This window comes from Tenrec ecaudatus, chromosome X (assembly GCF_050624435.1).
Source record: "Tenrec ecaudatus isolate mTenEca1 chromosome X, mTenEca1.hap1, whole genome shotgun sequence".
Lineage (NCBI taxonomy): Eukaryota > Metazoa > Chordata > Mammalia > Afrosoricida > Tenrecidae > Tenrec > Tenrec ecaudatus.
Genome location: NC_134548.1, coordinates 55,419,069 through 55,440,107, shown reverse-complemented (window position 1 = coordinate 55,440,107; position 21,039 = coordinate 55,419,069). Strand labels below are relative to the sequence as shown.

At 47.6% G+C, this 21,039-nt stretch overlaps 1 protein-coding gene across 1 annotated transcript in view; it reads right to left on the bottom strand.

The window, feature by feature from the left end:
• CCDC22 (CCC complex scaffolding subunit CCDC22) overlaps positions 1-21,039 on the bottom strand; it is a 21,477-nt gene extending 438 nt beyond the window's left edge. The window contains exons 1-16 of the mRNA XM_075539076.1: positions 20,886-21,039; positions 18,931-19,108; positions 6,196-6,328; positions 5,364-5,467; positions 5,151-5,217; positions 4,886-5,064; positions 3,357-3,551; positions 2,767-2,829; positions 2,540-2,659; positions 1,766-1,885; positions 1,561-1,677; positions 1,355-1,456; positions 1,155-1,262; positions 812-907; positions 529-588; positions 375-449 (exon numbers count right to left, since the gene is read on the bottom strand). Coding sequence (XP_075395191.1) covers positions 375-449; positions 529-588; positions 812-907; positions 1,155-1,262; positions 1,355-1,456; positions 1,561-1,677; positions 1,766-1,885; positions 2,540-2,659; positions 2,767-2,829; positions 3,357-3,551; positions 4,886-5,064; positions 5,151-5,217; positions 5,364-5,467; positions 6,196-6,328; positions 18,931-19,108; positions 20,886-20,935 — 1,767 coding nt within the window. The 5' untranslated portion in view covers positions 20,936-21,039. The remainder of the gene's footprint in view (positions 1-374; positions 450-528; positions 589-811; positions 908-1,154; positions 1,263-1,354; positions 1,457-1,560; positions 1,678-1,765; positions 1,886-2,539; positions 2,660-2,766; positions 2,830-3,356; positions 3,552-4,885; positions 5,065-5,150; positions 5,218-5,363; positions 5,468-6,195; positions 6,329-18,930; positions 19,109-20,885) is intronic.

The following is a 21,039-nucleotide window of genomic DNA, read 5'->3' as shown; positions in this document are numbered from 1 at the left end:
GGACCCCTCATCTTCCCTACATCCCCTCAAACACCAGCCTGTTCCATCCCACTGCCGGGCAACTGGACTTGGCATTCCCTCTATGTAAAGCAGCTTCTGCTGCATGGCAGTTTGTGACCACCTATTCAAGCTGAAGCCCCCTGTGGCAGAAGCTGGGGCTTAGGAGAGGCCACTAGCCTATCTCTTAGAGGAATCTCTCTCTCTCTCTCTCTCTCTCTCTCTCTCTCTCTCTCTCTCTCTCTCTCTCTCTCTCTCTCTCTCTCGGCAGAGACTCCCACTCTAGGTTGTGTCTGGTTCCAGCCTCTCTCAGCATAAACAACCCAAACAGCTGTCCCCTGCCTGCCTTGGGTTTCTCTCTACCCCTGGGGCCTCACCTGCTCTTCAAGGTCCCGAATCTCCCGCATGATAGTGCCTGTGTCCTCGATGGTCTGAATGAGCTGGCTGCAGTTCTGGGGACAGCAGGAGCAGAAGGTTTAGCCTCCCCACAGGCCCCCACCCGCCCGCCCCCCCGCAGGCCTCGCCCCTCACCTCATGCAGGGCAGCCAGATACTTGTAGGCCTTCCGGACAGCATCATCCTTCTTGGCATCCTGACCAGACAGAGGGCACCGCATCAGGGAGCTCCCCCCGCCCACCCACGGACCCCACTACCTCTCAGACCCCTGACCTCCTCTTCCATGGACAAAGCCAGGGCTGGCTGTGGGTATACCCACACGGTCCACAGAGGGGCCAGGCCACATTCCACCGGGGAGCAGGGGCAGGCAGAGCCCAGCCCCTCTCTGACCCGTGTACCCGGCTAGGGCTGCCCCACACCTTGAAGACGAGTTCATCAGTCACCGCAAAGGTCCTGTCCAGTTTCCCAGTGAGGGAGTTGATTTCTTTCTGAAGCTCCTTTGTGTCCGACAGGATCTGGCGGAAACCAGGGTGACCGTGAGCCCACATCAGGCAGGCTGGCATGGCAGCAGGGGCAGATGCGTGCACACACTCACAACCAGACAGGTCCTGGGTCACTGTCTCCGGGGAGACCGAGGTGGACTGTGTGTGGCTGTGGTGCAGCAGCACGTGGTGTCCCAGCCTAGCACAGCCTCACCGCACACATCCGCCCCACGGGCATATCTACCGCTGACCCTTCCGCAGCCAGGCCAGGGCAGTGCACCTTGGTGATTTCTTCCTTCTGCTTCCGGATGTGGCCCACAAGCTCCAGGATGCGCTGGGTGTAGGCCAGCCGCGACACGTCTCTGGGCAGAGTCTCCAGCTCTGACACCTAGGCAGGGACAGGGACAGGGCAGGTATTCCCCCCCTCCGAACTCACACCCTGCTCAGCGCCAGCCCCCCAGGGTCCATCAAGGCTCTCACCAGCTGCTTATAGACCTCCTCCTTCTTGCGGGCCTCTTCGGCAGCAGCGCGGACACTCTGGTGCAACTCCTGGATTTCTGCCAGCCTTCGGGATGATTCCATCTGCCCAGCACCCCAGAGGCAGGGGTGGTGAGCAGAGCCCAGGGATGGCTCCCTCGGGAGAAAGTAAACATGCTCCACCCAAGCACCAGGATCCCACCACCTACCTCTCGGCGGTCCTGAAGCTTCCGCAGGTGACGGTACTCGGCAAGGAGCGGGACTCGGTGTTTTTCCCACTGGCCCGCCAAGTGGATGACCCGCTGGGCACTACTTTCTACCACATGCTGAGGGAAGCGGGGGGGGGGGGGGAGGGTGTTACCCATCATATAATCCAGGACCCTTCCGCCCCAATCCTCCCAGTCCCAGCCCCACCTGCAGCTTGACGAGGTTGGCAGCCGCATCGGGCAGCAGCTCCACCGCCCGGCTCTTCAGGCGCAGGGCCTGCTCTTGCTCGGCCATGCTGAGCTCGCTCTGCTGACACTCAGTCTCCACCTGCACCATGAACCCCAATCCCAAATCAGTGGGGGAGCCCAGTCACACACTCCATCACACCACCCGGCCAAGCCCCGAACGCCCTGGCCTCTACCTGCTGGGTTCCCTTCACACCTCTCCTGACACTGACAGATACCTATGGAGCCCTGGTGGTGTAATGGTTAAGCATTGTGCTATGATCAGCATGGCTGGTGGTTCAAAACCACCAGCAGCTCAGTCAAGGAAACCCAGAGGGGGTCGCTGTGAGTCTGCATTGGCTCGATGGCAGAAAATCAGATGGTGACTGGCACCCGCAGGCTCTCCACAGACCCCTAAGATTCTCAGGAAAGTGTCCCAAATCCCCTGATGTTAGAGACCCATCTTGCTCCCACAGATACCTACCGAGGTCTCAAACTCCCCCTGAGCCTCACAGAGACCCTCAATCCCTGTAGAACCACCAAGCTCTGCAACGGCAAGTCTCCTGGACCCTGGATAACCCTCTCATACCAAGGTTCTGCTGAACCCCAAGGGCCCTCACAAGTCCCTCGTAGACCTTGCACAATCACTGCTGCTACCTGCTGCCCTCTGTGGACTGCCCTAAGTCCCTCTCACCCCTTTGGCCCACTCTTCTGGCTCCACCCCAGCCCCGCACAGCCCTCCTCACGTAGGCCCCACCTGCACAAGGCTGATTCCCAGCATCTTCATGTTGAACTCAACGTCCTCGATGTGGTGGTTCATGCCCTCCAGCTGCGCCCGAAGGGCCTCTAGCTCCTGTTCTTGAGCTGCCCATGTATCCTGGGAGGCACGGGTAGTTGAGATCGAGGGGGTGTGGTGGGGAGGGGGAAATTTGGCTAAATTGGTAAACTGGCAAGGTCCTACACCTTCCTCCCCTCTCTGCTCACCTGTTCAGGCTGTAGGGAGCTGGCAAGCACGTTGGACATCTGGGCTGCCTGGGCCTTGGGCTCCTAGGGGAGTGAGGAGGGAGTATCAAAGCTGTCAGGGTAGGCCCTGCCCCTGGGAGCCCAGCCGCAGCCATCCCACCAAGCACTCTCCATGCCCATTCACGCAGCTACTGTATGAGACTCAAGATGCTGTGGCCTCAGACTCGTGTTTACCCAGAAAGACCTCCCTGGCTCTGACATAGCTCCTGCCCTATATCTGAAACTCTATTGGCCTGAGAAGGGCAAAGGTCCCACTGGAGAGAATACATGCAGAGAAAACACAGGAAACTGCTTGAGAAGAGGTGGTTTATGCACTTATACAACCCCTACAACTCTTCCATGGTCCACACACTGCCACCCTTTGTCTGCTGACGTCTCCTGGGAAGCAGGAGTGCTCTCTGGGTGCCCTTGTGCAGTGGAGAAAGGGCTTGCCCAGGGGCTTTTGGAAGCCTGTGTGGACAGCTGGGGGAGTGCACATGAAGCAACCCTCCATGCCTGCTCCAGCCCCAGCCCCAGGCAGTGCACCCTCCCTTCACACAGACCCCACCAACCAGATGGAAGGTGAATTTCTCTGACTGCGTGAACTGGGAGCCCTTGGGTGCACTAGTCCTGGCCCCAGCACCCCAGGCTTGCAGCAGCTCTCCCAGGTCTCGGGTCCGTGGAGGGGCCCCGAGTGGACTCCAGTTTTGGCGCAGGTACTCAGCCAGATGCTTCTGCAGCCGCTGCCGCTTCGCCCATGGGTCATCCTAGAAACAGATGGAGGGGCAGGGTGAGGGTGGAGGCCTGCTGGGCACCCAAGGCCCTGCCTCTTCCAGGAAGCCCACCTGACAAGGGTTCCAAGACTTTCCCACCAAGGCAGACCCCTGGCCCCCTCTCCTGCCCCTTGAATCTAAGCTCTGTTGCTGAGGACAGGGGTCTCCTCCTCCCCTAGCCACTTCTCTCTACCCACACTATCCCCCCAATGGAAAAGGACCAGGGAAGAGAGAAGCAATCAAGCAGCTCCCAAGCCAGCCTGACCCTGCTAGCGTTTGTACGGACAGAGCACAGAATGAGGCAGCAAAGAATTTAGATAAAGGAGGAGGAGAGAGGGAGAGACACACAGACAAGAACAGAGATGGTTTGGAGACAACTGGGGAAGTCTGATTATGAACCCAGTAGTAGGTTCTACTGAGAGACCATCGGTAATCTTTTTAGAGGGGAGAAACGCCCCCGGTAGTTTTTTTTTTTTTTAAGAATGGTTCTTAAGAATTATGAGATGGATTCCTAAGTATTTAGAGTTGAAACAACGTGATGTCTGGGATGTGCTTTAAAATACTACACCTTTCCTTCTCTCCCCACAAAACAGAAAACAACTTGGGGGAGAACAGATTTTAAAAGATGGTCAAAATGTTTATAGTTGGTGGAGGATAAGGACATAGAACTCATTAGAATAAATTCACTCTAATTTTGTGTTTGAAAAGAAGTATAATTTTTTTTTAAGAGACAGCGCAAATGGCAGCCTGGCTTGGGGTGAGAAGGACCATTCAGGTAAAGAACAAGGCTGATGCAGAAGCAGAGGGGAAAGGAGGACAGAGACAGATGTGGACAGGGAGAAAGGGAGACAGAGAGCCGGAGTAGAGGGAAGGAGGGGCAGCGAAACCACAGGACAAAGAAGACCGTGAACAGGAAGAGACTGTGAAAGTCTAGAGAGACCCGAACATTGAGACCCAGTGGCACCAGCAGAGACGGAAAAAATGAGCACCTAGGGACAAGTGGGCAGGACAAGCGGAGGATGTAACGAGTCCTGAGGACTCTGGTTGCTGGGAGCTGGATGTGAGGGTCTCCTTGTAACCACCACCCCAAGAGGAGAGGACCACCCTGAAGCTGAGCCTCAGAGGAGGGCTTCTCAAAGGCCCATAGTCTTTCTGACTTCAATGCCTCAGTTCTTTGAGGTAGGGAGCTTAGAAGACGACACACGGAGGGGAGACAAGGCAAGAAAGGGGCAAAGTGGGGAAAGGAGCGAGGCGTAGGACTCAAGAGAGGCAAACTGGGAGCCACGGGGAGCAGAGGAATGGCAGCAGGGAGCCACACTCAGCTGTACCTGCAGCGGGACTCGGGATGCTCGCCGTAACCATTCCTCATCCCCTGCGCGCTCCCGGGCCGTCTGCTGGCAGAGCTGGATGGCATGGCATTCCAGGAGTGAAGCTGCCCTCCCAGCAGGCTGGGGCACCTGGATGGGGGCTGGTGGCAGCAGTGGGCTCCCTTGGAACTCCCGTGACTCTAGGATCAAACACAGAGTCAGACAGTACTCCCTCACTGGTGAAGCCAAGCCCACCCCTCCATCTCCCCACAGCACCCCCACTCACCTCCTCTGGAACTCAAATCGGGCATGATCAGCCTGCTAGCATGGAAAGACTTCTGGGGTGCTGAGCCCTGGAAGAGGGGCAGAGTCAGAGCCTCCAGGATAAAGTATGACAGGGAATGCCACTAGGAGGGGACCAAACACCTGTGTACCCAACCGAAGGTCAGGAAGGCAGGGCAGAGACATGGGGTGATCAACAGGAGTTGGAGGGACCAACCTGGATGTGCTGCAGCTTGGGAGTACGCAGGAGGGGTGGGACCCAGGGCAAAGCCAGCTGTTCCCGTATTTGGCTCCCAATGGCTCGGAGAAGAGCTGAGTCACCTGGAGGAAGGAGTTTTAATCAGGCGACAACACTGCAATTCCCCAAATGCATGCATACTCTGGGGACCCATCCAGAGACCTCCTCCACAGTGATACATATCAATCAATCTAGTTATCATTCCCAAATATTTAGGGAGCACCAACTATGGACCAGTCACTGGTCTACATCAGTGAACAAACAGGTAAGTACCCCTGCTCTCATAGTAAAGCCAAGATCCTAACAGAGGAGAGAGACTGCAACAAAGATGATAGGTAAAATATAGAAGTGTCACGCGGTGGTAAGAAAACAAGGATAAGGCTTGTTGAGAGGAGAAACTAGCTTTAAACAAGGCAGTCATAAGAAGGTCTCCCCAAGGTGACGTGCGAACAGAAACCTCAAAGAAAGGAAGGGTTGAATTATGAAGCTCTTTAGGAGAATAATTCAGCAAATATCAAGGCCCTGGGGCTGAAGTGTGGTTAGAATGGAGTAAGCAAGGTGTGTGCAGGGGGAGGGGTGGTAAAGGGGAGAGGTCATAGAAACCCCTCCCAGCACCAACTCACTACTTTGGTCAGCCCCAACCCCAGTCCCAGCCCTTTTCTGACTCCTAGTCCTCCCACTTAGCTCTCCCTAAGACACATACCCTCACCAATACCCATAAACCATTTTTCTACTCCCACCTTTTATAGCCCCTAGAAGACAAAAGGAAAAACCCCTCATCCCTTATGGCTTCGCCCCGGGACCCCTGTACCTGTTGGCTGATCTACATCCTCAGAGGCATCAGTAGGCAGACGCTCAGCCAAGAAGAGCAGCAGATCTCTGAGGTCAGGCTCACTGGGGTACAGGAAGTTCTGATAACCAAGTTCCAAGGGATAGCCCAGGTCCTAGAGGTCAGACAGAAGCAGGAAGAAGACAAGCATATTAGCCAATCAAGCAGGATCTTCCTGTTTCAGGAGCCTTGGGCCCAGGTTGCAAATGCATGAACACTCTCACTAACCACCATCACCTTCCAAACCTTCCTCTGGCTCCCCAAGGCCTCCAGGCCACTGAAGGGAGCAAGAAGATTACTAAAGTTAACACTTGGGAAGAAGACAATGAAGAATATTAAGACTCTACCCTTTGTAATTATGACTCGGAATCCAGAAGCTATAAAAAAAGAGAAGATGGGTCATGATTGATGACTTGAATCAAATTATTGAATGTGAAACTATGATCTGCTCTGAAAACCATCCCCTATTTCACAACAAAAGTTGTTTTTTTTAAGGGGGGGGGAGAAGATGGGTCTTTCTCTATACATAGAAAACAAAAACAAACCCATTGCCATCAGGTCAATGCCAACTCATAGCGACCCTATAGGACAGGGTAGAACTTCCCCTGGAGATTTCCAAGACTGTAGCTGTTTATGGGAGCAGAGAGCCTCATCTTTGTCCCCCAGACAGCCAGTGGAATCACATGGCTAACTTTGTGGTTAACAGCCCGGCACATTAACCACTGCACCACCAAGGCTCCCATACAGAGGACGAGTAGTTGGCAAACACGACCTTGGTGATCTCTGCTGTAGCTGGTAGTTTTGAACGTGGACCTTGCAGATTGCAGCCCAATGTGTAACCACTATGCCACCAGGGCTCTATTCAAAACACGAAAAGAAATATAAATTTTAAAGAAAATACACACGCACATATGTATATATAATAAATACACAAAGTCAAAAGAGTAATCACAAACGGGGGTAAATATGTAGAGTTCCTAACAGGAAAATAGCTAATAAACATGTTAATTCTACAGGGTACCTCAAAATAAATAGGAAAACCAGAAACAGGTAAGCATCATCATAGTTTGACAACATTTTCACCATCTTAAAGTCTCTGTCCTTTGAACTTGTATTTCTGTTGTAAGTGTAGGAAATACCATGCCTGACTTTGTTTACAACAGAAATACAAGTTCAAAGGACGGAGACTTTAAGGTGATGGAAACGCTGTCAAACTATGGTGATGCTTGTCCACATACTAAAAACCACTCAAATGATGTGTCAAAAATGATGTCTCAATAAAGCTATTACCAAAATATTATTGATATACTGTAGACAAGTGGTCAAACTGAGTAACGCCAATCATGTTGCCATATATTTCTAATTATATGCTCCTGACAAATGTTAGGAAAGAGATCAAAGCACTCATGTGGGAGGCCTGCCGAAAATCTGAATCTAACCATGAGAAAACCATCAGACACAACTGGACGTCCCTACAGAAGGCTCACAAGGAGGAGATGAGCCAGTCAGGGTGCAGTACAGCACCGATGTAACATTCAACTTTCCTCTAGTTCTTTGATGCTTTCTCCCCACACCCCCTACTATCATGATCCTATTCTACCTTACAAATTCAGCTAGATCAGAGCATGTACACGAGTACAGATAGGAGCTGGAAACACAGGGAATCCAGAACAGATAAATTCCTCAAGACCACGAACGAGACTAGCGATACCAGGAGGGGAAGGGGAAGGTGGGGGAGAAAGGGGAAACTGATGACAAGGATCTACAGATAACCTCCTCTCTGGGGGATGGACAACAGAAGAGTGGGTGAAGGGAGATGTCAGACAGTGTAAGATATGACAAAATAATAATGATTTATAAGTTATCAAGGGTTCGTGGGGGGGGGCGGGGAGGGAGGTGAAAATTGAGGAGCTGATACCAAGGGCTTAAGTAGAAAGAAATGTTTTGAGAATAATGGCAATAAATGTACAAATATGCTTGACACCATGGACGAATGTATGGATTGTGGTAAGAGTTGTACGAGCCCCCAGTAAAATGATTTAAAAAAAAGGAAAACCATCAGACCAATTCAGACTGTAGGCTTTTCTGGAAGATGACTAGCATCTAAACCCACTACCTTTGAGTGGGTTCCGGCCCATACAGGCTCCACATAGGGTTTCTGAGGCTGTAACTCTTCACAAGAGCAGATAGTCGCAGCTCTCTCCCAAGGAGCAGTTGGTAGGTTTGAACAGATTTTGTTTGTTCTTCTGGCAGTTCATGGTACTTTCTTTTTTTTTTTAGGGGGGGGGCGTAATTTCAATATTATTCTCCAACACCACAATTCAAATGCACCATTCTTCTGCAGGCTTCCTTATTCATTGTTCAACATATGAGGTCAACGTGTTCATACATATGAGGTCATAGAAATTGCCATGACATGGGTGGGACTATGCAAATAAGGTGTTTATGACCCACCAAGGAGATTGGGTAGCTTGATAATAATGTAAATATGGTGCATGGAATTCTTGGGGGTGAGACTATGCAAAGAAGGAGTATAAAACCTTAATGAGGGGATTGGTCAGTTGTGCCATCCGACCAGGCTTAAAGGGAGACACTAAAAGAGCCATCACATCAAAGATGGCGAGAGATGATTCTGCAGCAGTAACAGCAGGAGCGGTGCAGCAGTAGGGCTTGTCTACCAATAGAGCTGACTTGTAACACTTGCTGAGGTCCCCAGCACAGTCCAGCACCTGAGGGCAAGGAGAAAGTATCCTGATTGAGGACCTGCATCCTGAATTAGTCCTCTTACTTCTGAGGTGATCCCAATCCTGAGTTGCACCCCGTTACTTCCTTAATAAACCACTTAACTCTGTATCATTTGTGAACTGTGTGAAACATTGTAGCAAACTACTGAGCACCAAGACTGGTGGGAGCATACTGAAGAAGGGGGAGTTGTTGATTAGTGAGAGATGATGGAACAGTAAAGCAGTTTGGAACAGCTGGACATCTTTTAACCTCTGCCTCATAGGAACAAGCTTTGGGTTGGATTCTTCTAAAAGACACTATTCATTTAGCACGTGTAGGCTTGTGTTGGGGGGGTTGTAGTTGTCAGCTGCCATCATGTCCACTGAGTCATGGCAATCCATGCTGTTGAGAATGCAAAATTTATCCTGGTGTGGACACCTTGGCAAAATATAAAAAATCTAAACGAAAGGGTTTCCAAAATTTCATGAAAAATGGAATTAAGAGAATATTCGACAACTTTTTGAATCCTCTTCCACCTAGCAATCTCACTTCTAGATGCATACCACAAAGATACACCTCCAAGAATACAAAACTATATATGAACGAGATTATTCACCACAGCACTATTTGAAAAATATTGGACACTATCTAGATGCCTAAAAGCATAGTAACCTGATGGTAATTACTATGTATCTGTTTAAAAATATATATTATTTTTGCCCTACAGGGGACAACACTGGACACACAGTGAGGGAATACTGCGCGATCTGATCCCACCACACCGAGGCAAAACACTAAGGGCATGGAGCAGAATAGCAAGGGAACGGAGCAACGAAGTCCCCAGGGGAATACCAAAAATAGACTTTGGGGCCAGGATTGGCGCCCCATCAGACATGACCGGAAAACACCCCTAAAGGCCAGCAAACAGTCCTAGAACTAACTACAAGCGTTCCTTTTTGTTTTGTTATGTTTTGTTTTGTGTTATTGGCTTGTTGCTTTGTTTTATTTTGTTGCTTGGTTTTGCTCTGTCTTGTTCTTGTGCATGTTATTATCTCCACAGGTCTGTCTAAATAAGATAGGCTGGAAGAACAATCTGGAGAAAACAATGGTACCAACAGTTCTGGGGGGACATGGGAGAGGGAGAGGTGGGGGGAAAGAAAGTGGTGTTAACAAACCCAGGGACAAGGGAACAACAAGTGATTCAAATTGGTGATGAGGAAGGTGTAGGAGGCCTGGTAGGGCTTGATCAAGGGCAATGTAACCGAGAGGAATTATTGAAAACCTAATGAAGGCTGAACATGTTAGTGGGACAAGAGGAAAGTCAAAGGAAATAGAGGAAAGAGCTAGGAGGTAGAGGGCATTTATAGAGGTCTAAATACAGGCATGTACATATGTAAATATCTTTAAATATGAGGATGTGGGAATAAATCCATGTGCATATATGTATAGGTTTAGTATTAAGGTAGCAGATTGACATTGGGCCTCCACTCAAGTACTCCCTCGATGCAAGAATACTTTGTTCTATTAAACTGGAATTCCAAAAAAAGTAAATAAATAAACTGGCATTCCATGATGCTCACCTTCCCGACACAATCGCTGAAGACAAAATGGGTGCATAAGCAAATGTGGTGAAGAAAGCTGATGGCTCATGGTGCCTGGCTATCAAAAGATATAGCGTCTGGGGTCTTAAAGGCTTGAAGATAAACAAGGAGCCATCTAGCTCAGAAGCAACAAAGTCCACATGGAAGAAGCACACCAGCCTGTGTGATCACAAGGTGTTAAAGGGATCAGGTATCAGGCATCAAAGAACAAAAATTCATATCATCGTGAATGAGGGGGAGTGTGGGGTGGAGACCCAAAGCCAACCTCTAGGCAATTGGACATCCCCTTATGGAAGGGTCGCAGGGAGGAGACGAGCCAGTCAGGGTGCAGTGTAGCAACGATGAAACATACAATTTTCCTCTAGTTCCTAAATGCTTCCTCCCCACCCACTATCATGATCCCAATTCTACTGTGCAAATCTGGCTAGACCAGAGGATGTACACTGGTACAGATAGGAACTGGGAACACATGGAATTCAGGGCAGATGATCCCTTCAGGACCAGTGGTAAGGGGGGGGGTGATGCCAGAAGGATAGAGGGATGGTGGGGGGAGGGTGGGGTTGAGAGGGGGAACCGACAAGGATCTACATATAACCTCCTGCCTGGGAGACGGACAACAGAAAAGTGGATGAAGGGAGACATTGGACAGTGTAAGATATGACAAAATAATAATTTATAAATGATCAAGGGTTCATGAGGGAGGGGGAGGGGAGAGGGAGGGGGAGGGGAGAGGGAGGAGAAAAATGAGGAACTGATGCCAGGGGCTTACGTGGAGAGCAAATGTTTTGAGAATGATGAGGACAATGAATGTACAAATGTGCTTTACACAATTGATGTATGTATGGATTGTGATAAGAGTTGTATGTGCCCCTAATAAAATTATTTAAAGATATATTATTTTCATTGTCTGATATGAAATTATTTCCAGGGTACACTGTTAGGATAAAAAGAAAACAAGATGATGAAGTAGGTATATGTTCTCTTTTATATATATAGGAAAGGAGGCAAATAAGAATATATATTTATATTTGCTTGTGTGTGTATAACAAAACACTGCAAAGATGTACAAGAAATAAAAGGACTTTACATTAATATGAATAAAGCATTGAATAGCATGATATGTGAATTTTTTGTCAATAAAATTTTTTTAAGAAAGAACTTTGTAAAAAAGCAGACAGGTCAGGGGAAGAATGGGGTGGATGGTTTGGAGTGGGAATGACATTTCTCAAGATACTGTGCTACTTCTGTTACACCTCAGAAGTTGATATTACTCTTTCAATTGTTAACCATAACAATTCTTTATGTTAAAGTCTCCTGGCAAAATGTCTGTGTGGTTTCTGTCTTTGAACTGATATGATCAGCTCAAAACAAAATACAAATCAATACCATTCAAAATAGTATTTTTAAAGAGTCTGTGAGTTTGGGAGTAAAAAAGATCTGGGTTAAAGTCTAACCTGTGCTGCTTACTGGCTATGAGACCGTGAGCCTCCTACATTTAGTCACTCAGAACCTCTGTAAAGCGGGATCAGTAATACCTTCCCTCAGACAACAGAAAAGTGGGTGAAGGGAGACATCTGTCAGTGTAAGACATGACAAAAGAATAATAATTTATAAATTATCAAGGGTTCCTGAGGGAGGAAAGGAGGATGGGGGAGAGAGTGGAAAAATAAGAAGTTGATACCAAGAACTCAAATAGAAAGGAAATGTTTTGAAAATGATGATGGCAACAAATGTACAAATGTGCTTGACACAATGGACAGATGTATGGATTGTTATAAGAGTTGTATGGACCCCCCAATACAATAATCTTTAAAAGAAAACGAATAAACCCATGCATATATGAACTGGGGGGAAAATACCTTCCCTCTGTGGCCTGCTTTAAGAAATAAAAGGTGCTGGCTCACAGTAAAGGAGCCATGGTGGCATAATGGGTTACGCATTGGGCTGTTAATTGCAAGGTCAGCAGTTCAAAACCACCAGTTGCTCTGCAGGTGAAAGATGAGGCTTTCTACCCCAGCAAAGAGTTTACAGTCTTGGAAACCCTAGGGGCAGTCCTACTCTATTCTATAGGGTCGCTAGGAGTCAGAATTGACTTGATAGCAATGAGTTTGTCCGCTTTATGTTGGGCTCACAGTAAGGGCAGATAAGCAGAAGCTCTCTCTTATTGTGATGATAAGAAGTTCAGGGATCCACCTGCCAACTAGGCAATGTCTATAAACTATACTCATTCATTCATTCGTTCACAGACCCATTCTGGTGAATGGGTGCCATTTGCCTCACCATATGGTTCTACTCTTAGGTGGATTGGCTCCAGTTCCTCCCTGACTCCCTGGGGTCTTTGTAGAGTAGGCAATCAATTCCAAAGCTTCCTCATCTCAGCCTGCGTCCCTGGCAGGGGCCATCTGAGTCCTGGAAGGGGACTGGACAATGCGCCGGGGAGAGAAAGCTAAGCTTTGCCTCTTACCCACCGTGTAGTCTCAGGCAAACCACTTTTCTCTCAGCTTCAAGTTCCTCATCTGAAAACTGTGGTAGCAACAGTATCTGCTTCAGAAAACTTTCATTCAACCTCAATGAATGAAATGAGTTAATACTGTGTCGCCACCATGCCTGACAGAGTATGCACAGACGGTATGTGTGCAGTGGGCCACAATTTCAGATCTTTAAGATATTTCAGGGAACCCATGACAAGGATCTACATGTGACCTCCTCCCTGGGGGAAGGACAACAGAAAAGTGGGCAAGGGGAGACATCAGACAGGGCAAGATATGACAAAATAATGATTTATAAATGATCAAGGGCTCATGAGGGAGCGGGGAGTAGGGAGAAAGGGGGGGAATGAGGAGCTGAAGCCAGGAGCTTAAGTGGAGAGCAATTGTTTTGAGAATGATGAGAGCAATGAATGTACAGATGTGCTTTACACAATTAATGTATGTGTGGATTGCGATAAGAGTTGTATGAGCCCCTAATAAAACGAATTTTTAAAAACAGATATTTCAGAGGGTCACAGTCAAAATGGTGTGAAGGTCACTGGCTTTCAAGCTACTTTATTTTGGGTTTCTGACACTTGCAATCACAGAGTTGTGATGGATACAGTAACTCATTCCAGAAGCGGGTTGTATGACGTGACAAACACCAAAATATGAAGGAGGCTGAGTCTAGAAACCGTTGCCAGGAGTAGGGTCTGTGAAGAGGCAGACACCAGGACGAGGCAGTGCTAAGTGGAGGTGGCCCACAGGGACAGCATATAACTTGATCAGAAAGGCTCTCTTCTGCCTGCTGCTGGCAAACCACCCTGTGACCACAGACAAATTCAAGTTCTCGGCCTCATATTCAAAGTAGTGTGTGCAAAAGTCGGCAAACGCCTAATCCAGTGGGGCATAGGAGTAAGGGAAGAAAGGAACAGAGAATAAAGGGAGACCCGACCTCACCCTCCCCAGGTCCTCCTCATTGCCTCCCATTGTGCAGTCTCCTGGCCAAACAAAAGCTACAACTTCCCCTTTAGAAAGTGCCATCCTCAGGAATAGAGCCCAGGGCCAAGGCTGACTACCCAGGAAGTCACCAAGAGCTCCAGAGAGAAAAGTCTGAGAGCTTCTGGGAGCCACGTGAACCTGAGAGCTAGGGCTGGGCAGCACTCTGAGGCCTACTGACAGGAGGCAGAGACTGCAGAAGCAGCCCCCCCCAAAAAAAAAAAGAATGGTGAGAGTGAATGCATCCCTTTAAGGCCAGCAACCTACCAAACTGATCCAGAAGTCTTTGCCAGCCTAAGAGAAACAAACAGTATTAAGAACTGGACAGGTCTGGAGATAAAAACAACAGGACCGACAGTTCTGGGGGAACATGGGAGGGGGGAGGAGTGGGGAAAAGAAGTGATGTTAACAAACCCAGCGACAAGGGATTAACAAGTGATCCAAAATCTGTGGCGAGGAGCGTGTAAGAGGCCTGGTAGAGCTTGATCAAGGGAAATGTAACAGACAGAAATTACTGAAACTCCAAATGAAGGCTGAGCATGACAGAGGGACAAGAGGAAAATAAAAGGAAATAGAGCAAAGGAGTAGGAGGCAAATGACATTTATGGAGGCATGTACAAATGTAAATATAGTTATATATGATGATGGGAAAATAGATCTATGTGCATATATTTATAGGTTTAGTATTAATGTAGCAGATGGACATTGGGCCTCTACTCAAGTACTCCCTCAATGCAAGAACACTTTGTTCTATTAAACTGGCATACCATGATGCTCACCTTCCCGATAAGATCACTGAAGACAAAGCGGGTGGATAAGCAAATGAGTGTCTGAGGTCTTAAAGGCTTGAAGGTAAACAAGCAGCCATCCAGCTGAGAAGCAACAAAGCCCACATGGAAGAAGCACACCAGCCAGTGTGATGACAAGGTGTTGAAGGGATCAGGTATCAGGCATCAAAGAACAAAAAATCATATCATTGTGAATGAGGGGGGATGCGGAGAGAGGACCCAAAGCCCATCTGTAGGCAACTGGACATCCCCTTACAGCAGGGTCACGGGGCGGAGACGAGCCAATCAGGGTGCAGTATAGCACTGATGAAACATACAACTTTCCTCTAGTTTTTTAATGCTTCCTCCACCCTTCCCGCCCCCAACTATCATTATCTCAATTCTACCTTATAAATCCGGCTAGACCAGAGGATGTACACTAGTACAGATAAGAGCTGGAAAGACAGGGAATCCAAGACAGATGATCCCTTCAGGACCAGTCGTGAGAGTGGCGATACCATGAGGGTGGAGGGAAGGTGGGGTAGAAAGGGGGAACTGATCACAAGGATCTACGTATAACCCCTTCTCTGGGGGATGGACAACAGAAAAGTGGGTGACGGGAGATGTTGGACAGTGTAAGACACGAAAAAAAATAATAATTTATAAATTATCAATGGTTCGTGAGGGAAGGGGATGGGGAGGGAGGGGTAAATGAGGAGCTGATACCAGGAGCTCAAGTAGAAAGCAAATGTCTTGAGAATGATGAGGGCAACAACTGTACAAATGTGACTGACACAATGGATGGATGGATTGTGATAAGCGTTGTATGAGCCCCCAATAAAATGATTTTTCAAAAAAGAACAGGACAGGAAGAAACTCCAAGCCCACCGCCATTGAGTCTATTCCCACTCAAAGCAACCCCATTTAGGGTTTCTACACCTGTACATCTTTACAGGATTAGACAGCCCAATCTTTCTCCCATGGAGCCACCAGTGCGCTTGAACCACCAACCTTGTGGTTAGCAGTCTAATGCTTCCAGGACAGCGCTATATTGAACTTAAATGGAGATTTTATAAAACTGCTCACTCACAAACTTCAAAAGAATCTACAACTAACATGTATAAGCCAACTGCATGCCAATGCAACCATACATGAAAAAAATTAACTATCAGTTATAATAACAAAATGATCAGATACTTAGAATATATCTCACCTAAGCCCCACATTCACTGCTGTCTAATTCAATTTGACTTATACTGACCCTAAAGGCCAGAATAGAACTCCCCCTGTGGGTTTTCAAGGCTGCAGTTCTTTACAGGAGCAGAAAGCCTCAGCTTTCTCCCTAGGAACAGCTGATGGGTTCCATCCACTGACCTTGCGATTGGTAGGACTCCACGTAAGCAATGACGTCCCTTAATGAGACATGTAGATGAGCAAAAATTAAAGTGTATGGTGGCATCCAGTGCCAGAAGAATGCAAATGGGTGCATCTACTTTGGAAGATAATTTTACTATATCTAATAAAGTTGAAGATGCACATGCATTATCAAATGGGTACACATTCTAGAAAACTCATGCACAGTGGTTTTTGTTTATCCAGTAAAGAGCATCTCCCTTGATGGTTGTGCTCCTCTGGGATCAAATTGACAGCAGCAGCTCGAAAAGGTCAGGCGAGCGCCTTTAGGAGCCGTGAGCTTATGCTCGTGGGGAAGGAACAGCTCAGGAAAAAGAGAGCGAGAATGGTGGGACACGTCCAAGATGCAGTCAGTGTCACTGAATTGGACATGCAGAGAGTTTGTCACAGCGTGCTTTAGGAGAGGGAACCCAAGTAACAAGGAAACAAACAAACAAACCAAAACATAACAAGTATCCCTCACAAACAGACCCCAAAACCAAGCTCGATGGTTTTGATTACAATTCACAGGAAGGCTAAAGGACTGAGTTGAAATGCCCCCTAGGGGTTTCCAAGGCTGCAAGTCTTTACCAGGAGTAGAATGCCAAAATCGCTTCCCTGTAGTAACCACAGAGCTTGAGGTTAGCAACCAAAGGCTTAACCGCTACATAGCGAGGACTCCTTGTCAACAACAGATCAGATGAATCAATTCGGACAATCCAGATAATGGGACATTCTACAAGGCAATTAGCCTGAACGTTCAAAAACGTGATGCAAGACAAAAAAAAAAATACAGAAGGATGTTCTAGATGAGTGTTTCCAAAAGTGGGCCCTACGCCCCCTAGGGGACACTGGTGTGATCCAGGGAGGTTGTAAAACCAATACCTACACTTTATCCTTGATTATGGACTACAGTACAAAAGTTTGCATTGCCAGAGGTAAGTTATTTTATTCTGAAAAGAGGGCAGTAGACCAAGTGAATTTGTAAGCCTACGTTCTAGATTAAAGGAGAGCAGAGGTAGGGTAAGAGCCCTGGTGACACTGCAGGCTAGGCACTGGGCTACCAACCACAAGGTTGGTGGTTCCATCCCACCAGCTGCTCCTAATAAGGCTGCCTGCTCCTATAGCGAGTGATAGTCTCGGGAATCTTCTGTCAGGTTGCTCTGAGTTGAAATGGACTTGAGGCAGAAGGTAGCAGTGGGATAATAAAATGCAATGTATAATCTTTCACTAGATCCTGAACTCAGTGGTGTAGTAGTTGTGCATGGGGCTGCAATCCACAGGGTCCGCCGTTCGAAACCACTAGTCACTCCATGGGAGAAAAGAGGGCTTTCTACTCACACAAATAGTTACCGTCTCAGAAAGTCACAGAGAGCAGGTTCTACTGGTTTTGGGTGTTAATATTATAATGCCTATTTTGAGGACAACTGGAGAAATTTTAATATAGGCTGTGGATTCAAAACAAAAAATTAAACAAATTTTAGAAGCTCACTGCCATTGAGTGAATTCCAATACACAGTAACCCTATAAGGCAGAGGAGAACCCCCCATACACACACACACACACACACACACACACGTGGAGTTCCAAGTCTGTGAATCTATATGATAGAAAGTGTCTACTTTCTTCCACGGAGCAGCTGGTGAGTTTGAACTGCAGACCTTGTAGTTAGCATGCAAAATGCATGACCCACTATGCCACCAGGGCTCCTTGACTATGAATTAGAAAAAATGACTATATCCATGGTCATCTTGGTAAACAAGATAGTGGTCTTGGGGGTCGTAGAAGAGAATGTCTTGGTTTTAAGAGATTAGTGCTGATGTATTAGAAGTGCCATATCCGCAATGTTCTTTCCAATGGGCCAGCGCACACAGTGCATATGTGTACGTGCAGCTGGAGAGAGCGCGAGAGCAAAGAGAGAATGCAGTTGGCACAGTGTCATAAACCAGAGGATCCAGGTAAACAGTGCCTGGCGTAAAAAAAAAAAAAGGAATTTTTCTAAAAGGTTGAGGGGAATACAAGAATGTCATACAACAGAATAATATGGCAATGATAAATGACTAACCATAAGGAAATGCATTTATGTCAACAAATCGCATTGAAATAATCTTTGTTCGGCAGATACATTGAAAGCTAGAGGAATAATAGGAAAGTGATGTTCAAGACTTGAGATATCTAAGGTGCTCAATTCATTTGATGAGCACAGGTCTGGGGTGCGGCAGAACTGGGAGAGAGGACATGTCCTAGTAAGTGAAGAGGTGATGGAACGGAAAGGACACCTTGCAGGGAGGATTCTCCACATGGAGATCAAATCCATTGAGTGGGGTCAAAGAGAAATGGGGAGAAGGAAATAAAGGCTACAATAAATGCAGAGGGAAAAAACAGGAATAGTAGTAGGTAGTGATAATGTTCATAATACCAGCGAACACTTCCATACCATTTATCAGAGGCCAAACACTGTTTTCAAGCATTTACAAGGATCGCCTCATTTAATTAATCCTCACAGCAGCCCTGTTTTTATTATGTTCATATCACAGCTAAGAAAACTGAGGCTCAGAAAGGTTTAAGGTTCCACAGTTACCAAGTGGTGGAGCTGGAGGCACTATTCAGGCGGCTTGACCATAGAGCCAGCTGCCTAAACCACGAGTAAGCACTAAGCCACAAGGAGGGCAGCAGCAAAGAAAGGCAAGCGTTTCAAAAGAATTTGGTGACTTTGTGAAAGAGGAAGGAAGAAGATGTGTGCACTGGAAGGAAGAGGACACTCACCATGCAGGCCTGGGCCAGGCTCATGGCCAGGCGGAACCGGGCAGACATAGCGAGAGGCAGCAGGGGGCTGAGACCAGAGCCCACAGCAGGGTTGATCACACGCAGACAACGAACCACAGCTTCTACAACTAGCTCCGTGGTGAAGGCTCGAAGGGTCTGCACATCTGGAGGAACTGCCCTGAAGAAAAAGGGGGCACACTTGATTGGAGGAGCAGTCAGAAAACTGAGTCAAGCTGGGCTATCCTGCCTTCTGGAGGACCGGATATCAAAGTGAGGGTGCTCACGGTTCTGGCAGGTTCTCCTGGTAACTGACTTCCCTTTGAAAAGCTATAAACCAGAAAATCCCTCAAGTTCTAAGACTTGGATATACAAAAATCATGAATGGATAGGGACCTGAGTTCTTAAAATCTCAAATTTCCCTTATGGGATCGGGAAAGGTCAAGGGATCCAGGTGGAATGGTCGGGGCCCCACATATCATTTTCCCTGCATATCAGGGTGTCTAGGTATTAAGTCACTTGAGTTTTGGGAGGCTAGAGTTTTCAGGCGATGCAAATTTCAGGGTTTCTGGATGTCAAAGTCTCTGGATATCAAGACCTACAAGGTGGAGAGAGAGAAAAAAGACCTACAAATTTCAAGGAATCTAGAAATCAGGCTCCCTAGATATTAGTATCCTGGAATTTTAGGATTACCAAAAGTTAGGGTTGCAAGGTTTTAGGATTCTGGGATTCTACGTTGACTGGTTCTCAGGGTGTAAGTGGCTTTGATGCCCAGATGTAAGGGTTTCAGGAAGTCCCCAGTTGTTAGAATGGTGAGACTTGAGTTCATGGGGAGGTGGGGTGGGTACAGACCACACCAAGTGACACTGTCAGAGGAGTGACACCAATTTGGCTGTGTATAAAAAGTCTGTTCACTGTTTCTTAAGAAATTATTTTCCACTCTCCCAGCGACTCCGACACACAATGTAGCATGGCCAGACTGCGGCCGGGCCATGGTCCCATGCATTTGTGCCACTTCAATCCTCTATAAACTCACTTGGGTCACACACAAAATATTTTTCATAAAAATACCCCTGTAGTTAGTTCTAACAACAACAACAAAAAAAAACAATCTATATTTATCAATACAAATGGGCTTCAAAAATGGAATTAAAAGATCATGGAATTTTCCATCAACTTTTGAAGCCCCCCTATATACATATAAAGCTAAAATCCATGCAAATTTACTTTTTAATCTTCTAAAGTGTGCCAGCAACCCTATCATTTTTACCCAGTTACAATGAGTTTCCAATCACACAGTTCTATCGAGCAGCTGCAGTGACAAGCTGCTGTTTTCCTGGTTGCTGGGGTCTTTCTGGTAGCTGGTTTTGTCAAATTTTCTGGTGTTTTAGCTGCAACATTGTGATAAGTATTTGTGAACCTATAGCGGTAACTTTTGGGAAAATAAAGTAGCAACTGAAGGAGAAAGTGTCAAAGAGGGGCCATTACTAACAATGTTGCAATTCAGGGTAAAAAAAATTGACAAACCACTTTGGTTCTTAGATTATCCATGCTATGTCACATATTATATGATACGAATTGACAGTAAGTATCACTAAGGATTCTGTATGGTCTGGTATTTGGATGGGGGGAGGGGGGAGGCGCCGCGGGGAGCACCTCCAGTTACTGCACTGGGTGATGACACCAACCCTAGTGAGGCCAATGGATTTAGATGTCCAGGGTCTTGAGGCGTCCAGGGTGTTGGAGTCTTTCGCTTTGGGTTTACTTTGAATCGGGGAACAAAGGCCTGAGAGTCTGTCTCCCCACGTCGCCTCCCCTCCCAGGACGGCAGGAAGGGACAGTGGTTCCGTTCCTGGAAGTTGGAGCCCTCCCGGGTTTTAATGTCCCCACGCTACAGGATCACGGGATTTGAGTCCAGGACGTGGGTTTTCCCGGGTGAGTCGGGGATGTGTCCTTACGTGCCAGCCTGGCGCAGAGAATGGATGAGAATTCGGTCCGCCTCCTCCATGACGAAGTCAGTCCTAGTCGTGGGCCCGGTCCGCCCGAGGATTAGGGGCGCCGCTGCTGAGACCCCGCACAACGCCAGCAGTTTACGAAGTGTCACGGGCGCCG